General features: G+C 33.2%; 2 protein-coding genes across 2 annotated transcripts in view; one reads left to right on the plus strand and one right to left on the minus strand.

Annotated features, from left to right (window-relative positions):
• The window catches only part of LOC146612739 (uncharacterized), a 485503-nt gene that overhangs the window by 62867 nt on the left and 401853 nt on the right, over positions 1 to 20783 (minus strand). The window lies entirely within an intron of this gene.
• LOC146612740 (T cell receptor alpha chain MC.7.G5) overlaps positions 1 to 20783 on the plus strand; it is a 77273-nt gene that overhangs the window by 40639 nt on the left and 15851 nt on the right. The window contains exon 3 of the mRNA XM_085377491.1: positions 7216 to 7294. Coding sequence (XP_085233617.1) covers positions 7216 to 7294 — 79 coding nt within the window. The remainder of the gene's footprint in view (positions 1 to 7215; positions 7295 to 20783) is intronic.

The following is a 20783-nucleotide window of genomic DNA, read 5'->3' on the forward strand; positions in this document are numbered from 1 at the left end:
TGATGTGGCTCAGATTAAGTGTTAGGTCATAAATACTGTGTGACTACATCTTCTGGTGGAGGATGGAAGATTGTGTTTGGGGAAGGAACCACACTGATAGTCAACAGCAGTGAGTGTCTGTTAAGAGTTTCTGACATTCATTTGTAGTTTGGTGAAAACTGTTTGGTACAAAGTAAACAAAGTGGATCTAAGATTGTTTATGGAAGTGGAGCCAGGTTAGTGACTGATGCCCGAGGGACAGAAGTGTGTTTCTGGAATTACAACATGCGATCTTACATATCTGAATGTTATCCAGTGTTTCACAGCCGAGTCACTAACAGGCAGAAGAGAGACAAAAGCCAGATGCTGTTCATGTGCTGTTTCTGAATGATAACAGTAAAAGCATAGAACTGAACACATTTATAACCCAAGTAAAAATAGAGCTTACATTTATCATACATGTAAAACAGCTGTTTTTAAGAAAACAAGCTCATTAACCGAGAGCTGAATATTCATGTGTCCAGATGGTGTTTGGTTCAAAACGACACTCAAAGACTGACACGTGATAATTATAATAATTATGACACTTCAACTTACAACAACTGTCAGCTTTAAACATAAATAAATATTTTTCAATGATGATTTTACCTAAAGATATAAACAGATTTGAGTCCAGTGGATCAGGTTGAGTTTATGTTCAGGAGCTTCGTGTTGTGTGAATACGCAAAAGATCATCTTTGGTAGAGGAAGCAGGCTGATCATTGAACCCCGTGAGTGTTGACAGAGATCAGTTATTTATTTATTTACTTGTGTTCTGCATCTATAAACAATTTAAAAGAAAAATGTGTCTGAAAAATTGTGATTGTAAAAAAATTGATTAGCACCAAAATAATTTGGCTTTTTTGAAACAAATGAGAAAAACAAACAAACAGAATTACATTCAATGTTTGACAAATCACAACCTTAAACAATCATGTGTAAGGTTGTCAGTTTGATCCAGTCAACCACCTGCTCAGTTTGTGTGCTGGAGCTTCATGCTGTGTGAACGCTGCAGGTGGAAATAAGATCATATTTGGAAAAGGAACCAAATTAATCATTCAACCCAGTAAGTGCTTGTTATACAACATGAATATTAATTTTTAGACAACAATAATGAAGCTAAAGGAAAAACAGGTGAAACTGTCAAACCGACATGTGTGTTGCACTTTTACTGTACGTTAAACTGTAGATTCAGAATAATCCAAAATAAAATTTAGACACTACATAAATATATCAGATAGTCATAAAAACCTTATAAATCAAGACCATAATGAACACAGATGAAAATGTCCATCTCTAAAATATTTCTTTACAATTTACATTTGATCTATAAACTGTCATCATGTAACTATCAGCTGATTTTCAGTTATAAAAACAACTGTAGTTGTAAACACGATTGTCTTTAGAAGCTGGCCAATCACTGACTGCAGTGTAGATGTGATTTTGTAATATTATTATATGTTTTTAACAAAGGAAAACAAAAGCACAGAGACTGTAAAGAAGCATGTTAAAAACAAACCAAACTGCTACAGTTTAAATTACAGCGTTAGCTGGTTGTGCGTGACAACATGGGTTTGTGTGCTGGAGCTTCATGCTGTGTGAATACTGGAGGTTTCAATAAGATCATCTTTGGCAGAGGGACCAGATTACTCATTGAAGCCAGTAAGTGCTGATACTGAACACAAATATGACTGAAAATCAGAAAAATGTAACTATGTGTAAACTGTCAGGTAAACTGGTCACTGAAGGGAAGTTAGTTCAGGTTTCAAACAATATTTACAGCCATTTATGAAATTTATAACTAAAAAAAGTCTTATCTAATAATAATAATAATAAAAAGGAACATATAAAAACTGAGCTTATACCATACTCAATAACATTGTGATAAACAGCTGTTGAAACATATTTTCAGTGTTTAAATATAAAAATAAACCTGATAAGTTCTGACACATATTCAAATATTATTTATATTGTAAGCTTTTGTAACTTGTAATAAAACTTGTAATAAAATTGTAGGTGAAATATTTAGAAAATGACACATATTGGTTTTTCAGTATGATTTTAGTGATTAGACAGAAGACTTTCAAACATTTTAAGATGCTGTTCCTTTCACTGCATTTAAACAAAATCATAGTGCAAATCTTAGAGTTAGATCTCCAAACTTTGCATTATTTTTGGAGTTATGATGCACGTCTGAATACGTCTATATAGCTGTTGATTTTTGCACTGAGGCTGGACACTGTGTGACATCTGGATATGGTGCTAACAAGATGATCTTTGGCAGCGGCACTAAGCTTTTCATTAATGACAGTAAGTTCAGCTATTTCGTTTTAGTTGTGAATAATTCAGTAAATGGAACAAAATACTTTAATTATTCATTAAAAATCCTACAAAGTGCAAACACAAGTTAACATCAGCATCTTAAATGCAGCATTTTCATGTAAAGTATCAAATGTAAAAACACGGTTGTGTGAATGGAGCCTGGTTCAGTTTGTCACTGGTTTTGGTCCCAGTGCTTCATGCTGTGTGAACACTGGTACATATAAGATCACCTTTGGAAGCGGCACCAGCCTGATGATTGAACCCAGTAAGTGCATGAAAGGATCACCCAGAAACATTGTTATTACTGCTAATCTTTGGACTTTAATGCATTGTTATTGAAAGATACACATTTATAACGTCACTGTAATGTAAACAGCAGCACTGCCCTCCAGAAGTTTGTTCATTTGGAAATCTTTGAGAGCAAAGTAGAGACAGATTTTATCTTTATTGATTAACTGAAATGTTTTTGTTAAAACAAAAGATTTAGAGCTTAAAAGGTCACAATGACACTTTCAGTTTGCTGCAGTCAGTCCGGTTTGTGTGCTGCAGCTTTAGACTGTGTGACTTACAACACAGATAAGCTCATCTTTGGACGCGGCACCAAACTGTATGTCAGTGACAGTAAGTAAAATCCTGACCTCATAAAAAAAGATTTAAAATTCAATAAATAAAACTCAATACAAACAAATCAAAGTAGTTATTAAAAGTATAAAGTTTTAATGTATAAACAGCAGCCTTTTGGTTTTCCAGTGTCATGTCAGATGAATAATGTGTTTTCTTTTGTTTGTCTGACAAAAGAAGTTTATAAAACAAAGTAAATATTGTTTTATCTTCAGATATAAAAATAAGATGCAGATCTGAAAACATGGCAGTCATATACTGGGAGGTAACTGGTTATTCTGGCGTTAATTTTTACCACATAGCTGATTGAATAGAACCATCTGAACTTTAAAGTGGACGGTCTCAGTTGTTAAAATGTTTTCTTAAATGGCTGGGTTCAGACGGCCACTGCTGGGTTTTTGTTGTGTAGCATCACATTGTGTGTCTACTGGAAACCAGCGTAAGCTCATTTTTGGAAGTGGAACCAGATTACTGATTGAACCCAGTAAGTGCAGCCGTCAATTTAAACATAATGAAGTAAATTAGTTTTTGAGTACATTTTACCATACAAAGTAACAATAATGAAATAATAAAAATGAAATATTGTTTTTCAGGATTTGTCACTATAAAACATTTATAGCAGTCGTTAATGTTAAATGTTTATTAATAATATGATTAATATTAATCTTATTTGACCGTAATATTCTGCAACAGTCTCCAATTTAAACACACAAGCGTGGTCCAGTTGCTGTCTCTGAGTTTGTGTTATGGAGTTTCATGTTGTGTGTATTCTGGGCAAAAGCTGTTGTTTGCAGCAGGAACCAGATTAACCGTTGAACCTGGTAAGTTCTGATACAACTTAAAATATTATTTATATGCAAGGTTTTTAAAGGAACTTGTAACAAAACAAATGTAATGTTTTCAACACAGTGATTTTTCAGTATGACGTTTATTACTAAAGACAGATCGGATTAAACTGTTGTTGCTGTTCCTTTCAGTGCATTTAGGCAAAGTTTTTACTGCAAACGTTTTTGTGATATAAAAGTACAATAAAGTACTTTTATAAAGTAGTTAATAATTGCAGAGAATGGCTTATCTCCAAAATTATTATTGTTATTTGGAGTTAAGGTGCAGGTTTGAATACGTCTATAGTTCTATATTTTTGCACTGAGGCTGGACACTGTGTGACATCTGGCTCTGCTGTTAACAAGATCATCTTTGGCAGCGGCACTAAATTATTCATTAATGACAGTAAGTTTAATTCTGTTCTTTCAGTGGTGAAAAACTGAGTACATGGAACAAAATACTTTAATTAATTATTCAGAGCATTAAAAATCCTACAAAGTGCAAAAATATTTTAACATCAGCATCTTAAATGCAGCATTTTCATGTAAAGTATCAAATGTAAAAACACAGTTGTGTGAATGGAGCCTGGTTTAGTTTGTCACTGGTTTTGGTCTCAGTGCTTTATGCTGTGTGAATACTGGAGGTGTAGCTAAGATCATCTTTGGCAGAGGAACCAGATTAGTCATTGAACCCAGTAAGTGAAATATGTAATTACATGTATTATTGTAAACGGTCAGCGAAACTGGTCTTCCACCGGACCACTTTAAGTGAAGTTAGTTCCAGTTAAAAAAAAATAAATTTATATTTACAGCCATTTGTGAAGCTTATGAATGAAAAAAAAACCATCTAATCTTCTTCTAATAATAATAGCAATAAAAAGGAAAACATAAAAAATAAGAATGAGTTTATACAATAGATTAAAGATTCAAAGTGTTTATTGTCATGTGTACAGAGGAAATAGTATTTCTCTGTGCACATGAAATTCTTCCTTTGCTGTCCAAACACAAATGCCAAGTTAGGTTGAAGGACCAAGATAAATAAGGATAAAAATAATTAAAGATAAATAAATGAGTGCAAAAATAAGTAAGTGAAGACAAGCGAGGTATGCAGATGTGGATGTAGATGGATGTACAAAGGAGCTTAATGTGCAAAATGAACTTAATGTGCAACAACATACTCAATAAAGTGGAAAATAACAGACTTATCTCCAAAATAATATTATTTCTGGAGTTACGGTGCAGGTTTGAATACGTCTATAGTTCTATATTTTTGCAGTGAGGGTTGACACTGTGTGACATCTGGAGCTAATTTTAACAAGATCATCTTTGGCAGCGGCACTAAATTATTCATTAACGACAGTAAGTTTAATTCTGTTCTTTCAGTGGTGAAAAACTCAGTACATGAAAAAACAACAACTTTGTTTATTCATTCAGAGTATTACGAATTCTACAAAACGCAAAACACCAAAGAAATATTATGATTACTGCTAATATTTAAATGTAACTTTAATGCTTTGTATTAAAATATACAAACGTTCAACTTCACTGTAATTTAAAAAGCAGCACTGCCCAGAAGGATTGTAGATAATAACAGATGAGAATGGCTCATCTCCCAAATTATTATTATTATTGTTGTTATTGGATTACAGTGCAGGTTTGAGTCGGTCTGTGTAGTTGTAGATTTTTGCACTGAGGCTTGACACTGTGTGACATCTGGCTCTGGTTTAAACAAGCTCATCTTTGGACGTGGCGCTAAGCTTTTCATTAACGACAGTAAGTTCAGTTCAGAAACAAGTTTTCTTACTTACACATGTACAAGCAGACATGATGTTTGGGTTATCTTGTATATTTGATGTGCACGCACAGCTGCTCCTTGTTTTATATCCAGACTTATTATCTCAGTGAAGAATACAAACAAAAAGAATGTAAATCACCTCAGTGATGCAGAACCAAAGTAACAGAGTAATATAGTAACTATTAGGGTAACATTGTAGTCACATTATATTCAGACTCTTTGCATCCATTTGAATGGGATTAACGGTATTTTAGACTGTATTTGTAAGTAAGTCAGGTTAATGTGCTGAGGCTGGACACTGTGTGACATACGGCTCTGGTGTTAACAAGATCATCTTTGGCAGTGGCACTCAATTATTCATTAATGACAGTAAGTTCAATTCTTTGGTTTTAGTGGTGAAAAACATGGCTGTGTGAATGGAGCCTGGTTTAGTTTGTCACTGGTTTTGGTCCCAGTGCTTCATGCTGTGTGAATACTGGAGGTGCAGCTAAGATCTTCTTTGGCAGAGGAACCAGTTTACTCATTGAACCCAGTAAGTGAAAAATGTAGTTACATGTATTATTGTAAACGGTCAGGTAAACTGGTCATTTGAAGTGAAGTTAGTTCAGGTTAAAAACAACATTTACAGCCATTTATGGAGTTTATAAATGAAAACAAAAAACAAAACATCTAATCTTCCAATAATACAAACACCAGCAATAAAAAAAGGAAAACACAAAAGGAGCTTATGCCATACTCAATAACATTAAAATAAACAGCTGTTGAAACATATTTGCAGTGTTTTAATGTTAAATATATTTATACATACATCTATATATTTCCTAAATGCTTGGCTCAGTTGATGCTGGGTTTGTGTTCTGGAGTTTCATGATGTGTGAATTCTGGGCAAAAGCTGTTGTTTGCAGCAGGAACCAGGTTAACCGTTGAACCTGGTAAGTTCTGATACAACTTAAAATATTATTTATATGGAAGTTTTTTTAAAGCAACTTTAGGTGAAATATTTAGAAAATGACACACAGCAGCTTTTCAGTATGATTTTAGTGATTAGACAGATGACCTTCAAACATTTTTAAGATGCTGTTCCTTTCACTGCATTTAAACAAAATCTTAGTGCATACTTTGGCTTTTTATGAGATAACTCAATAAAGTAGATAATAATAGACTTATCTCGAAACTTTTATTATTTTTTTAAGTTACGGTGCAGGTTTGAGTAGATCTGTGTAGTTGTAGACTTTTGCACTGAGGCTTGACACTGTGTGACATCTGGTTTAAACAAGCTCATCTTTGGACGTGGCACTAAGCTTTTCATTAACGACAGTAAGTTCAGTTCAGAAACGAGTTTTCTTACTTACACATGTACAAGCAGACATGATGTTTGGGTTATCTTGTATATTTGATGTGCACGCACAGCTGCTCCTTGTTTTATATCCAGACTTATTATCTCAGTGAGGAATACAAACAACATCACGGTGAATGTAAATCACCTCTGTGATGCAGAACCAAAGTAACAGAGTAATATAGTAACTATTAGGGTAACATTGTAGTCACATTATATTCAGACTCTTTGTAGCCATTTGAATGGGATTAACAATATTTTAGGCTGTATTTGTAAGTAAGTCAGGTTAATGTGCTGAGGCTGCAGACTGTGGGACATACGGCAGTGGGAACTACAAGGTGATCTTTGGCAGTGGCGCTCAATTATTCATTAATGACAGTAAGTTCAATTCTTTTGGTTTAGTGGTGAAACACTGAGTGCATGAACAAAATACTTTAATTATTCATTAAAAATCCTACAAAGTGCAAAAACAAGTTAACATCAGCATCTTAAATGCAGCATTTTCATGTAAAGTATCAAATGTGTGAATGGAGCCTGGTTCAGTTTGTCACTGGTTTTGGTCCCAGTGCTTCATGCTGTGTGAACACTGGTACATATAAGATCACCTTTGGAAGCGGCACCAGCCTGATGATTGAACCCAGTAAGTGCATGAAAGGATCACCCAGAAACATTGTTATTACTGCTAATCTTTGGACTTTAATGCATTGTTATTGAAAGATACACATTTATAACGTCACTGTAATGTAAACAGCAGCACTGCCCTCCAGAAGTTTGTTCATTTGGAAATCTTTGAGAGCAAAGTAGAGACAGATTTTATCTTTATTGATTAACTGAAAGTGAAATTTGTTAAAATGTAGCTTTAAAAAGGTCATGATGACATTGATGTTTCCACTTCAACTTTGAAGTTGATGTTTTTGGTTATTTTGGAAACACTGAGTGCGTCAGGTTTATGCGCTGCAGCTTCATGCTGTGTGACATACAGCAGTGGTAGCAACAAGATTATCTTTGGACGTGGGACTAAACTCTACGTTACTGACAGTAAGTTCAGTTCAGTTCTTTTAGTGATGGAAACCCAAGTACATGAAGTATGAAGTGATATACATCATCAATGCACCTTAACTGATGATTACTCACATGTGGATCATAAAACAAATGTTCAAAAGTTTTTAAAATCAATATTTTAATGGTGTATAATAACTAAACAGCAGGTCAAAGGTCACATCATGCAGTTTGGATGAGTTTATCACTGTGTTTTGGCTCTGCTGCTTCATGCTGTGTGAATACTGGAAGCAGGTTCATCTTTGCAAAGGGAACCAGATTAAATGTTGAGCCCAGTAAGTAAATCTAACATTCATCATTTAATATATCAATACTTGCATACATACATATGTCTGTGCAAACTCACTTTAAATGTAGTGAAACTTTTAAAGACATCCACTAAACCAAATGAGAAACTAGTTTATTTGAAAACATTAAAATAAGCTGAATCTGTGCATGTTGAATGTGCATTAAACAAAGACACATCAGTGCAGTACAAACACGTCCAACTTACATCTACTGCATATTTCAGCAAATAATGTGTTTATTAGTTTCATTAAATGTAATTATTTAGACAAAAGGATTCAATATAAAGCTAAAACAGTATTAATGAATAAACACTGTCAGTGTGCTGCAGTCAGTCAGGTTAATGTGCTGAGGCTGCAGACTGTGGGACAAACACTGGTGGGAACTACAGGGTGATCTTTGGCAGTGGCACTCAATTATTCATTAATGACAGTAAGTTCAACTCTTTGGTTTAGTGGTGAAACACTGAGTGCATGAAAAGAAAAAAGACAAATTTTATTATACAATCAAAGTATAAAAAATCATTCAAAGTGCAAAAAAAAAAGTCAAATCAACATCTTAAATGAAATTTAAAGTTACAATTTACAGACAGGATTTTCCTGTAAAGTATCAAATGTAAAAACATGCTTGTGTGAATGGTTTAGTTTTGGTCTCAGTGCTTCATGCTGTGTGAATACTGGTGCATATAAGATCACCTTTGGAAGCGGCACCAGCCTGATGATTGAACCCAGTAAGTGCATGAAAGGATCACTAAAAATTATTTTCATTACTGCAAACACTTTGATTAACGTTAATGCTTTTTATTGATGGATAATATAAACAGCAGCACTGCCCTCCAGAAGTTTGTTATTTTGGAAATCTTTGAGAGCAAAGAAGAGACAGATTTTATCTCCTTAACATAAACTTAACCTGACTCGATCTTGTTGAAGATTTAGCTTTAAAAAGGTGTTGATGACACTGATGTTTCCACTTTATTTGGGAAACTTTAAAGTTGATGTTTTCGGTTATTTTGAAACCCTCTATATTTCACCAAGAATTTGCTTGTTAGTATAAATAAATGTAATTATTTAAACAAAAAGATTTAATACAAAATGAAACAGTATTAATGCTTTTCATAAACACTGTCAGTTTGCTGCAGTCAGTCAGGTTAATGTGCTGAAGCTGCAGACTGTGGGACATACAGCGGGAGTGCAAACAAGCTTATCTTTGGACGCGGCACCGAACTATATGTTAATGACAGTAAGTCAGTTTGTGTTTCTGCATAATAAATATGTTCAAAGTGTTAAAACTCAACGCAAATACATCTTGTAAGTAATGTAAAGTTTATATTTATAATATACAAGCAATAGTAGGAAGAACTCACATAAAACATGTAAGATTACTTTGATTGAAACTTAAATCCAGTTCCCTTCAGTAGAACATCAGACAGCAGAATAATATTTTACCTTTTGTTTGTGAGTTAAAGAAGTTTATGAAACCAAAGTTGTTTTCCTTCATATTGTAAATAAGATGCAGATCTTGAACAATGACAATTACACAGTGAGAGCTAACTGTTGTGTTACAAAGTTGTTCTGAGTAGTGAAGGGCCACTGCTGGGTTTTTGTTGTGTAGCATCACATTGTGTGTCTACTGGGAATCAGTTTAAACTCCTTTTTGGAACTGGAACCAGATTACTGATTGAACCCAGTAAGTACTGCTATTGATAAATAACAATAAGCAAATACAGTTTGTTAAGGAAAGGTTGCTATAAAAATACAAACAAATAAAACCTTGTTTCAAACTTATATTAGCTGAATATTCTTCACCAGTCTCACATGTGAACGGCTTTGAGTTTGTGTAACAGAGTTTCACTGTGTGTGACTCAAAATACAAACAAGCTCATCTTTGGACGTGGAACCAGATTAACCATCCAAACCTGTAAGTTTATTGTTCATGTATATGAGTGCAAGTAAACCAATAATAATCTAATAAGCAACAAAAGGATAGCTGCAAACTCTCTGACCTCCAATTGTTTTGTAGAAACTGAAAAGTGATTAAAATGTAAAACTAATGTTTAAGTTTAAGTTTGCACTAAATGGAAAAATTATACACCAATTTGACAGAAAAACCAAACACTCGTACAAAAAGCTCATCAGAGTCGAATTTATTCTCTGAATGGAGTTTGATTCAGTTTGTGTGAGGGAGCGTCATGCTGTGTGAATGCTGGCTTACAGAAACTTACCTTTGGAAGAGGAACCAGACTAAATATTGAACAAAGTAAGTAAAAAGTAAACATTTAGAATCATATTTTTAATACAAAAGCAGGTTACGCAGGAAATTCCCTGAAGATGAAGCAGATATGTCAGTGTCAGTGGCTGACATGCTGAAATTTGAACATTTGTCAATTTAAAAAGAAATCTTACCCAAAGCACATTTACTTTGAAATACAAAAATAAGACACAAAGATACAAAATAAAAGTGGATGTTATGACTTTACACAGTATTTCTACTAAATATAGATGCATAATATATAATATAATATAATATAAATACAGTTTTGACATATCCTCACTCTGAGAGGAGAAAAAGCATTTCTAAAGGCGTCTGATGTTACAGCACAGTTTATGTGCTGGAGCATCATGTTGTGTGAAAACTGGAGGTGGTTATAAGATCATTTTTGGAAGTGGAACCAGATTAACCACTGAACCCAGTAAGTGCTGATATATGTTTTAATGGTTTAGCATGGAATGTGCTTAGAAATTGTTTTTACCTTTAAACAAACAACAAACAAACAAACAAAAACAAACAAACAAACAAACAAACAAACAAACAAAAAACAAACAAACAAAAAACAAACAAACAAACAAACAAACAAACAAACAAAAAACAGTAGCCCAGTTTGTGTGTAGTTGCGGTATTATAATAATCATTTTTAAAAGTTACAATTTGAAGTAACTTGAGTGGAATTGATTTAAAAAAATATAATGTTTGAAAATCATTTTAGAAATAACTGAGTAAACAAGTCAGCCGTGTGTTTAAAGAAGGATGAGTTAGAAGACAAATAAGTAAAGTTAGTTGAGTCTTTTCATTCAAATTGTTTTAACTGTTGTTGGCTCCTGTCAGTTACTGGTTTGTGTGCTGGTGTGTCATGTTGTGTGACTAATTCAAACCAGAATAAGCTGATTTTTGGAAGAGGGATCAGATTAACAGCTGAGCCCAGTAAGTGCTTTGACATCGATTATAATTATTATTTATATTATTATAGAGATGCCTCTGACAGCAGCACTGAGTGCAGTTTATCTGTAATAAATTCAAACCACTGTTAACATCAGTTAAGTACATTTACCTTTACTGTAGAAACACTTTAGTACAATTGCTTTTCATGAAACTGTAAAATGTTACTGGTTTCTATGTGTTTGGTTCAATTCCTTACTGGGACTTTGTGTAATGGGGGTTCATGCTGTGTGACAACTGGTGCAAATCAGTATAAGATATTCTTTGGCAGTGGAACCCGGCTAAACACTGAAGCCAGTAAGTTTTCATATTAATAATAATAATAGTAAAACCATATAACCAGTAACATAACACTGTTGTGGAAAACACAATGTCATCGTATTTGCAGGATAAAGTATAGTCACTCATATATATATTATAAAGGTTTTACTCAATGAATTTGCATTAATCTTTGGATTAAAAAAACTAAATAAATATATGAAATTATTATTTTCTAAATAACACTAAAATAGATCCACAGCTAATTTATTTGATGGAGTTCATGTTGGGTTACTACTATAAATACAATTATTTTTTGTGTGAATCAAACACTTCATGATACAAAATCTAAAAAAGCTCACATCTTAATATGAAAAATTAAATTTTCTATATTCTGCAAATACGGATCACAGAGTTTATGTTATGAAGCTTCATGCTGTGTGAATGCTGGCAATGCTTATAGGATCTTGTTTGGGAGTGGGACCAGATTAATCATTGAAACCAGTAAGTAATTATATGCAGTGGAACATGATTTTATTTATGTATTTATATTTAAACACAGTGCATGCTGATGGACTGATTGATTAAAACCTAATTATACGTGAATCATGACCAGCATCACCAGTGTAACCATGTGAGGTCAAAGAACAGAGCAACATGTAAAAACATGTGAGAGGATCTCGATGATTTAATCGCGTCTGAATATGAATGTTTAGAGTTCACGTCTCAGTTCTGATCTTTAGCTCTGCTGAGTTTGTGTTATGGAGCTTCTTGTTGTGTGACTGGTGCAAATCAGAATAAGATCTTCTTTGGGAGAGGAATCACACTGACTGTTGAATCTCGTGAGTACAAAAGTGTTTAATATAAATCATAAATCATACCTTACTTTTTTAGACTTACATACTAAATCAGAAACACTAAAAATAGACTTTTAATGCTTCAGTAAATGTGAATAACATATTTAACACTGACTGAACATAAAAATCATCAGTATACCAGTAATACCAGTTAGGTAAATATATATGCAATAATGATGGCAGTATTTCTAATAAACAAATGTCTTAAATGAGACAAAATCGCTGTTGATAAATGAAGTTCACCAGTGCTCAGTTTGTGTTGTGGAGCTTCGTGCTGTGTGAATGGAGCTGGAAATAAGATGATATTTGGGAGGGGGACCAGATTAATTGTTGAACCCAGTAAGTACACACCAAAATATTCTAAGTAATTAAATTTGTGATTTTATATGCACAAAACATCATGTTGTGTAGTAAAAGACCAAAATCTGTAGACAGTGAAATTAAGTAATTAAGTAATTAAGTAATTATATGCAGTGGAACATATTGTTTGTATTTATATTTAAATCGAATCATCTTTAAACACAGTGCATGCTGATGGACTGATTGATTAAAACCTAATTATACGTGAATCATGACCAGCATCACCAGTGCAACCATGTGAGGTCAAAAAACAGAGCAAAATGTAAAAACATGTGAGAGGATCTCGATGATTTAATCGTGTCTGAATATGAATGTTTAGAGTTCACGTCTCAGTTCTGATCTTTAGCTCTGCTGAGTTTGTGTTATGGAGCTTCTTGTTGTGTGACTGGTGCAAATCAGAATAAGATCTTCTTTGGGAGAGGAATCACACTGACTGTTGAATCCAGTGAGTAAAAGAAACATTTCACATAAATCATAAACTATATCACACCTTATTCTGACTGAACATAGTGTTCATGTTAAAGTTTTAAAGTCTCATCTGAGTTTCATCAAAAGTACAATAAATACAGTTTGTTTGACTCTTATCTTTGACCTGAATAAAGAATTTAGTGATATAAAAATAACTAATTTTAGTATCAGCTGTACATCATAAATCTAAGCTTGCAGATTTTTACTGCAGTTATTTTAATGAAAACATCAACGTGTTTACGAAACATGAAAATCCTGTTTTAGCTGGTTTGTGTTACTGAGCTTCATGCTGTGTGAGTGTTGGTGGAACTAAGATGACATTTGGACGAGGAAGCAGATTATTGATTGAGCCCAGTGAGTACTGTTATTGATTATAATCAGTGTTAAAATGACAACTGTAAATATAAAATAAATAAAATAACAACGTAATCACTGGAACACAAACAAAAGCTCAGTTCACTTTAAAATTCTATATACATGTGATATATTTGATGGAGAGATTTTATAATAACAAATCTGCAAATGCATTTGAATATTGAATAATCTGACACAGTTCATGTCACAAAAATGCAAATCACATCTTTCCTTTTATGGACTCACGTCAGCAAGTCAAACGTATAAGATATAATGAGCTCTTTGAAAAAACAAAACATTTCCAGTTATTTGGTGTCAGTGTTAGAAATGGACTCTTAAGGCTAACGACTGTTCTGTTACACACAATGCTTGTAACAGGAAAACAACAACAACAATTGTAGATAAAAATAAAGATAAAAGATAAAAAATAAAAATCAGCAGCACCCAGCTAAAATATTTATGAAAGCTCGTATGACAATAAATTCAGTAAGAGATATTTTTGAGTTGAGTCAAAGTCAGTGGTGAGTTTGTGTTGTGGGTCGTTATGTTGTGTGACATCTAGCAGTGGATACAAGCTTATCTTTGGAAGTGGAACCAGATTAACTGTTGAACCAAGTAAGTAACTTGACTCAGGTCAATGAAGGAAAATCAGGAAATATCAAGCTGAGAAACTGAAAATGTCAGTAAATTAGAATATATGGTTTTGTGTTTGCTAAAAGTCAGGATAAGATCTTATTTGGAAGCGGAACTAAAACTATCATTGAAACCATTTCAATTCTGATATTTATGAAAATTAGGGTTAATATATCTCTCACCAAACCAGAAATATATAACACTGTTGTCAAGCGGAAAACTTCAAAACATCAAATTTTCACAAATTAAGAGTTTTTGTTTGATCTACATGATGCTGTGGTGTAATAACAGCTCACAGAGCTAATAAAGGTGTAAGTTGATTAAGAAGTAGTAATCTATTAATAACAGGGGAAAACTCAAATGAGCGTTCTTTAGAAATAATCTGAAATACAAAAGTGAATAAAGCTCAAATCTTAATATTAGAAATTTGATTTCCTTTATTTTACAAAGATATAAGTGGATCACAGTTGGTCACATGCAGAGTTTGTGTTATGGAGCTTCATGCTGTGTGAATACTGGCAGTGCTAATAAGATCTTCTTTGGGAGTGGGACCAGATTAACCATTGAAACCAGTAAGTAATTATATGCAGTGGAACATGATTTTATTTATATTTATATTTAAACACAGTGCATGCTGATGAACTGATTCATTACAACCTAATTATACGTGAATCATGACCAGCATCACCAGTGTAACATGTGAGGTCAAAGAACAGAGCAACATGTAAAAACATGTGAGAGGATCTCGATGATTTAATCGTGTCTGAATATGAATGTTTAGAGTTCACGTCTCAGTTCTGATCTTTAGCTTTGCTGAGTTTGTGTTATGGAGCTTCTTGTTGTGTGACTGCTACAAATCAGAATAAGATCTTCTTTGGGAGAGGAATCACACTGACTGTTGAATCCAGTGAGTAAAAGAAACATTTCACATAAATCATAAACTATATCACACCTTATTCTGACTGAACATAGTGTTCATGTTAAAGTTTTAAAGTCTCATCTGAGTTTTATCAAAAGTACAATAAAAACAATCGTTTGTTATCTTTATCACATTATCAACAAAGAATTCACTGATATGGAAATAAATGTTCTTCATGTCAGCTGTACACCAACAATCCAAATTTGCAGATTATTAATGTTTCTCACACGGTCGTTCTTTGCTTGTTTTGTTAAAGTAAACTATGCAGCTAATGAAACATGAGCATCATGATCCATTAGCTGGTTTGTGTTATGGAGCTTCATGCTGTGTGAATGTTGGTGCCACTAAGATGATATTTGGACGAGGAAGCAGATTATTGGTTGAACCCAGTGAGTACTGTTATTGATTATAAATACAAAATACTTTTAAAGCACAACTTAACTGTATTTAACAAATCAACATGATTAATTTGGTAAATGTTGAGAAATAATTCGTAACATTTATATCAACATGCAAGAGCATAAATTCTGTAAGAGATATTTTTTATGATCTTCCTGAGCTGAGTCAAAGTCAGTGGTGAGTTTGTGTTGTGGGTCTTTATGATGTGTGACGAGTGGCAGTGGATACAAGCTTATCTTTGGAAGTGGAACCAGATTAACTGTTGAACCAAGTAAGTAACTTGACTCAGGTCCATGAAGGAAAATCAGGAAATATCAAGCTGAGAAACTGAAAATGTCAGTAAATTAGAATATATGGTTTTGTGTTTGCTAAAAGTCAGGATAAGATCTTATTTGGAAGCGGAGCTAAAACTATCATTGAAACCATTTCAATTCTGATATTTATGAAAATCAGGGTTAATATAGTTCTCACCAAACCAGAAATATATAACACTGTTGTCAAGCGGAAAACTTCAAAACATCAAATTTTCACAAATTAAGAGTTTTTGTTTGATCTACATGATGCTGTGGTGTAATAACAGCTCACAGAGCTAATAAAGGTTTAAGTTGATTAAGAAGTAGTAATCTATTAATAACAGGGGGAAACTCAAATGAGCGTTCTTTAGAAATAATCTGAAATACAAAAGTGAATAAAGCTCAAATCTTAATATTAGAAATTTGATTTCCTTTATTTTACAAAGATATAAGTGGATCACAGTTGGTCACATGCAGAGTTTGTGTTATGGAGCTTCATGCTGTGTGAATACTGGCAGTGTTAATAAGGTCTTCTTTGGCAGTGGGACCAGATTAACCATTGAAACCAGTAAGTATTTATATGCAGTGGAACATGATTTTATTTATATTTATATTTAAACACAGTGCATGCTGATGAACTGATTCATTAAAACCTAATATATGTGAATCATGACCAGCATCACCAGTATAATCCTTTTACTTTAATGCACATTATCATGTGAGGACAAATCACACAGCAAAATGTAAAAACATGTGAGTGGATGATTAAATCAAATCTTAATATGAATGTTTAGAATTAAGATCTCAGCAGCTCAGTCCATCCCTTTGCTCAGTTTGTGTTATGGAGCTTCTTGTTGTGTGACTGGTACAAGTCCGTACAAGATCATCTTTGGGAGAGGAATCACATTGACTGTTGAATCCCGTGAGTACAAAAGTGTTTAATATAAATCATAAATCATACCTTACTTTTTTAGACTTACATACTAAATCAGAAACACTAAAAATAGACTTTTAATGCTTCAGTAAATGTGAATAACATATTTAACACTGACTGAACATAAAAATCATCAGTATACCAGTAATACCAGTTAGGTAAATATATATGCAATAATGATGGCAGTATTTCTAATAAACAAATGTCTTAAATGAGACAAAATCGCTGTTGATAAATGAAGTTCACCAGTGCTCAGTTTGTGTTGTGGAGCTTCGTGCTGTGTGAATGGAGCTGGAAATAAGATGATATTTGGGAGGGGGACCAGATTAATTGTTGAACCCAGTAAGTACACACCAAAATATTCTAAGTAATTAAATTTGTGATTTTATATGCACAAAACATCATGTTGTGTAATAAAAGACCAAAATCTGTGAAATTAAGTAATTAAGTAATTATATGCAGTGGAACATATTGTTTGTATTTATATTTAAATCGAATCATCTTTAAACACAGTGCATGCTGATGGACTGATTGATTAAAACCTAATTATACGTGAATCATGACCAGCATCACCAGTGCAACCATGTGAGGTCAAAGAACAGAGCAACATGTAAAAACATGTGAGAGGATCTCGATGATTTAATCGTGTCTGAATATGAATGTTTAGAGTTCACGTCTCAGTTCTGATCTTTAGCTCTGCTCAGTTTGTGTTATGGAGCTTCTTGTTGTGTGACTGGTGCAAGTCAGAATAAGATCTTCTTTGGGAGAGGAATCACACTGACTGTTGAATCCAGTGAGTAAAAGAAACATTTCATATAAATCATAAACTATATCACACCTTATTCTGACTGAACATAGTGTTCATGTTAAAGTTTTAAAGTCTCATCTGAGTTTCATCAAAAGTACAATAAAAACAATCGTTTGTTATCTTTATCACATTATCAACAAAGAATTCACTGATATGGAAATAAATGTTCTTCATGTCAGCTGTACACCAACAATCCAAATTTGCAGATTATTAATGTTTCTCACACGGTCGTTCTTTGCTTGTTTTGTTAAAGTAAACTATGCAGCTAATGAAACATGAGCATCATGATCCATTAGCTGGTTTGTGTTACTGAGCTTCATGCTGTGTGAATGTTGGTGCAACTAAGATGATATTTGGACGAGGAAGCAGATTATTGGTTGAACCCAGTGAGTACTGTTATTGATTATAAATACAAAATACTTTTAAAGCACAACTTAACTGTATTTAACAAATCAACATGATTAATTTGGTAAATGTTGAGAAATAATTCGTAACATTTATATCAACATGCAAGAGCATAAATTCTGTAAGAGATATTTTTTATGATCTTCCTGAGCTGAGTCAAAGTCAGTGGTGAGTTTGTGTTGTGGGTCGTTATGTTGTGTGACGAGTGGCAGTGGATACAAGCTTATCTTTGGAAGTGGAACCAGATTAACTGTTGAACCAAGTAAGTAACTTGACTCAGGTCCATGAAGGAAAATCAGGAAATATTAAGCTGAGAGACTAAATCTGTTTTGGAAATGGGAGCAAATTAGAACGCAGGCTTCCTGATTTTGTGTTTGTCTTCATGTTGTGTGACTGTTTGTGGTCCTGTAACGACACACTGTTTGGACAGAGGTCCAGGTGTAACAGTTTAAATCACATCACATGTATATTAACAGAAGGCTGCTGAGTTTGTGTTGAAGGCCTTCGTGCTGTGTGAATGATGGCAGTCGAACAAAGCTAATGTTTGGAAGTGGAACCAGTTTAACCATTGAACCCAGTAAGTATTATGATGATGTGTTTTACTTAAAAACAAAAACCCAAGAACAGTAAGAATAAAATGAACAAATCTAGAAAAATCCCGTCAGAAACATTTAAAAAAGACCAAATTTAAGAATTAAAATATATTTGTTGCTTAAAAAACAAGATGAATAATAATTATCAGCTGTAAAAAATGTGCTTTTAAAGTGCAGTTTAGCTCCGTTATTCAATGCTGAGTTTGTGTACTGGGGCTTCTCATTGTGTGAATGCTGCTAATAAGATCGTCTTTGGACGCGGAACCAGATTAACTATTAATCCAAGTAAGTCTTAGTATTTTATGTTATGCTAGATGTTGATGAGAAAAGGTTTAAATTAACTTCAGAAACACACTAATTGAAAATCTGTGATTATGAATATTAGAGGATTCAGTCTCAACATGTTTGTCAAATCAACAGCAAATGAACAAAAACGAAAAAGAAAACATGAAACAGTTCAGTGCAGCGCTGACAGAATAGTCATAGAATAGTCTTTATGGTTACTGAAAGACTTTTTACTTTTAAAAACAACCCTAAAATCACACATCTGCATAATGTGTGTGTTTGAACAACCACAGCAGAAGAACTGACTGTTATAAAATAAAATAAAATTAAGATTAAGTGGAGATGAATTATGCTGGGACGTTAGAAACCTGCATCTCTAAAATAGAAGCAGAAACCTTTTAAAAAATAGACACTAATTAAGAATGAATGTATATCTGTTTCTTAGAAAAGAGCATCGAACAGTGTGATTATTAATTAAAAAGTTCTTTATCAAAATTCAGTTACCCAGTGTTTGTGTTAGTTTGTGTTAGTTTGTGTTAGTTTGTGTTATGGGGCTTCATGCTGTGTGAATGTTGCTAATAAGATCATCTTTGGACGGGGAACCAGATTAACCATTAATCCAAGTAAGTGTTTAAATAAAGGTCATATAAGGCAACAGTAGCAGCAAATATTGTTGTTCACATTAATTTAATTAATGTGTGATGAACAGTGATGAAAATGAGGAACGGGATTATAAAACTGACAAATAAAAGAAACACAAACAGACAGAATAGACTGAATATGTGAATACTGATAAAATATGGCTGTTTGATGATGTAACTACTGCTATGTTGTCTTTGTCATTCAAAGACATTAACTAAGAATTCCTGTATTCAGTATGGAAAACAACACAGTGCTGCATATCAGATTTACACTAAACATCAGAATTTATATGTTAATATCAGATTCTGGTTAGTTTGGCGATGCTGGCTTGTGTCTTCGTGTTTTCCTGATAGTTTGTTTGAGATGATCACAGCTGAGGTTTGTGGCATGGAGCTGTGTGCTGTGTGACTGTTAGTGGTGGGAATAAGATCACCTTTGGAAGTGGAACCAGATTAATTGTTGAATCCTGTAAGTATTAAAAGCAATATAAGACATTAAATGTGTGAATTTAAATGGACAATGGCAGTGATGCTCTATTGCCTCATCTGAGTCTCATTAAACCATCATAGAGTGAAGAAATATTCAGTAATACTTTTAATTTCATCATATAGATACCTGTACGAAGGATGAATCAATGCCATGTTAATACTATGAAAATAACATAGCAGATCATTTTTCTCATAAAATAGTTATTTAAAGAGAAAATTGTCAAATACGAAATTCATGTTTTCCAAAGTTCAGCACGACTCAGTGTCAGGTTGGTGTTATGGAGTTTCATGCTGTGTGACTTTTGCTGCAGCTAAGGTGACATTTGGAAGTGGAAGCAGATTAACCATTGAACCCAGTGAGTAATGATATTAATTATGATCAGTGTTGAAATGAGAACGAAATATTTTTAAACAGCTGGAAACCAAAGAAAAACACAGCTCAGAGTAAAACTTGCATATAAACAGCATATATAGTATTTAATGGGTCATTTTCTTAAGAAATTAATCATTTTAATAATTTTAATTTTAACTATTAATTAATATTTAATAATTAAACAAACATATGTTGCCAATGTTATCAATTTATTCTGAAGGCCCATGAAAAGAAATCACTC

The sequence above is a fragment of the Diplotaxodon limnothrissa genome, linkage group LG18 (genome assembly GCF_057381915.1).
Source record: "Diplotaxodon limnothrissa isolate DT_005_m linkage group LG18, D_limnothrissa_male_GT1.1, whole genome shotgun sequence".
NCBI classification, from domain to species: Eukaryota; Metazoa; Chordata; class Actinopteri; order Cichliformes; family Cichlidae; genus Diplotaxodon; species Diplotaxodon limnothrissa.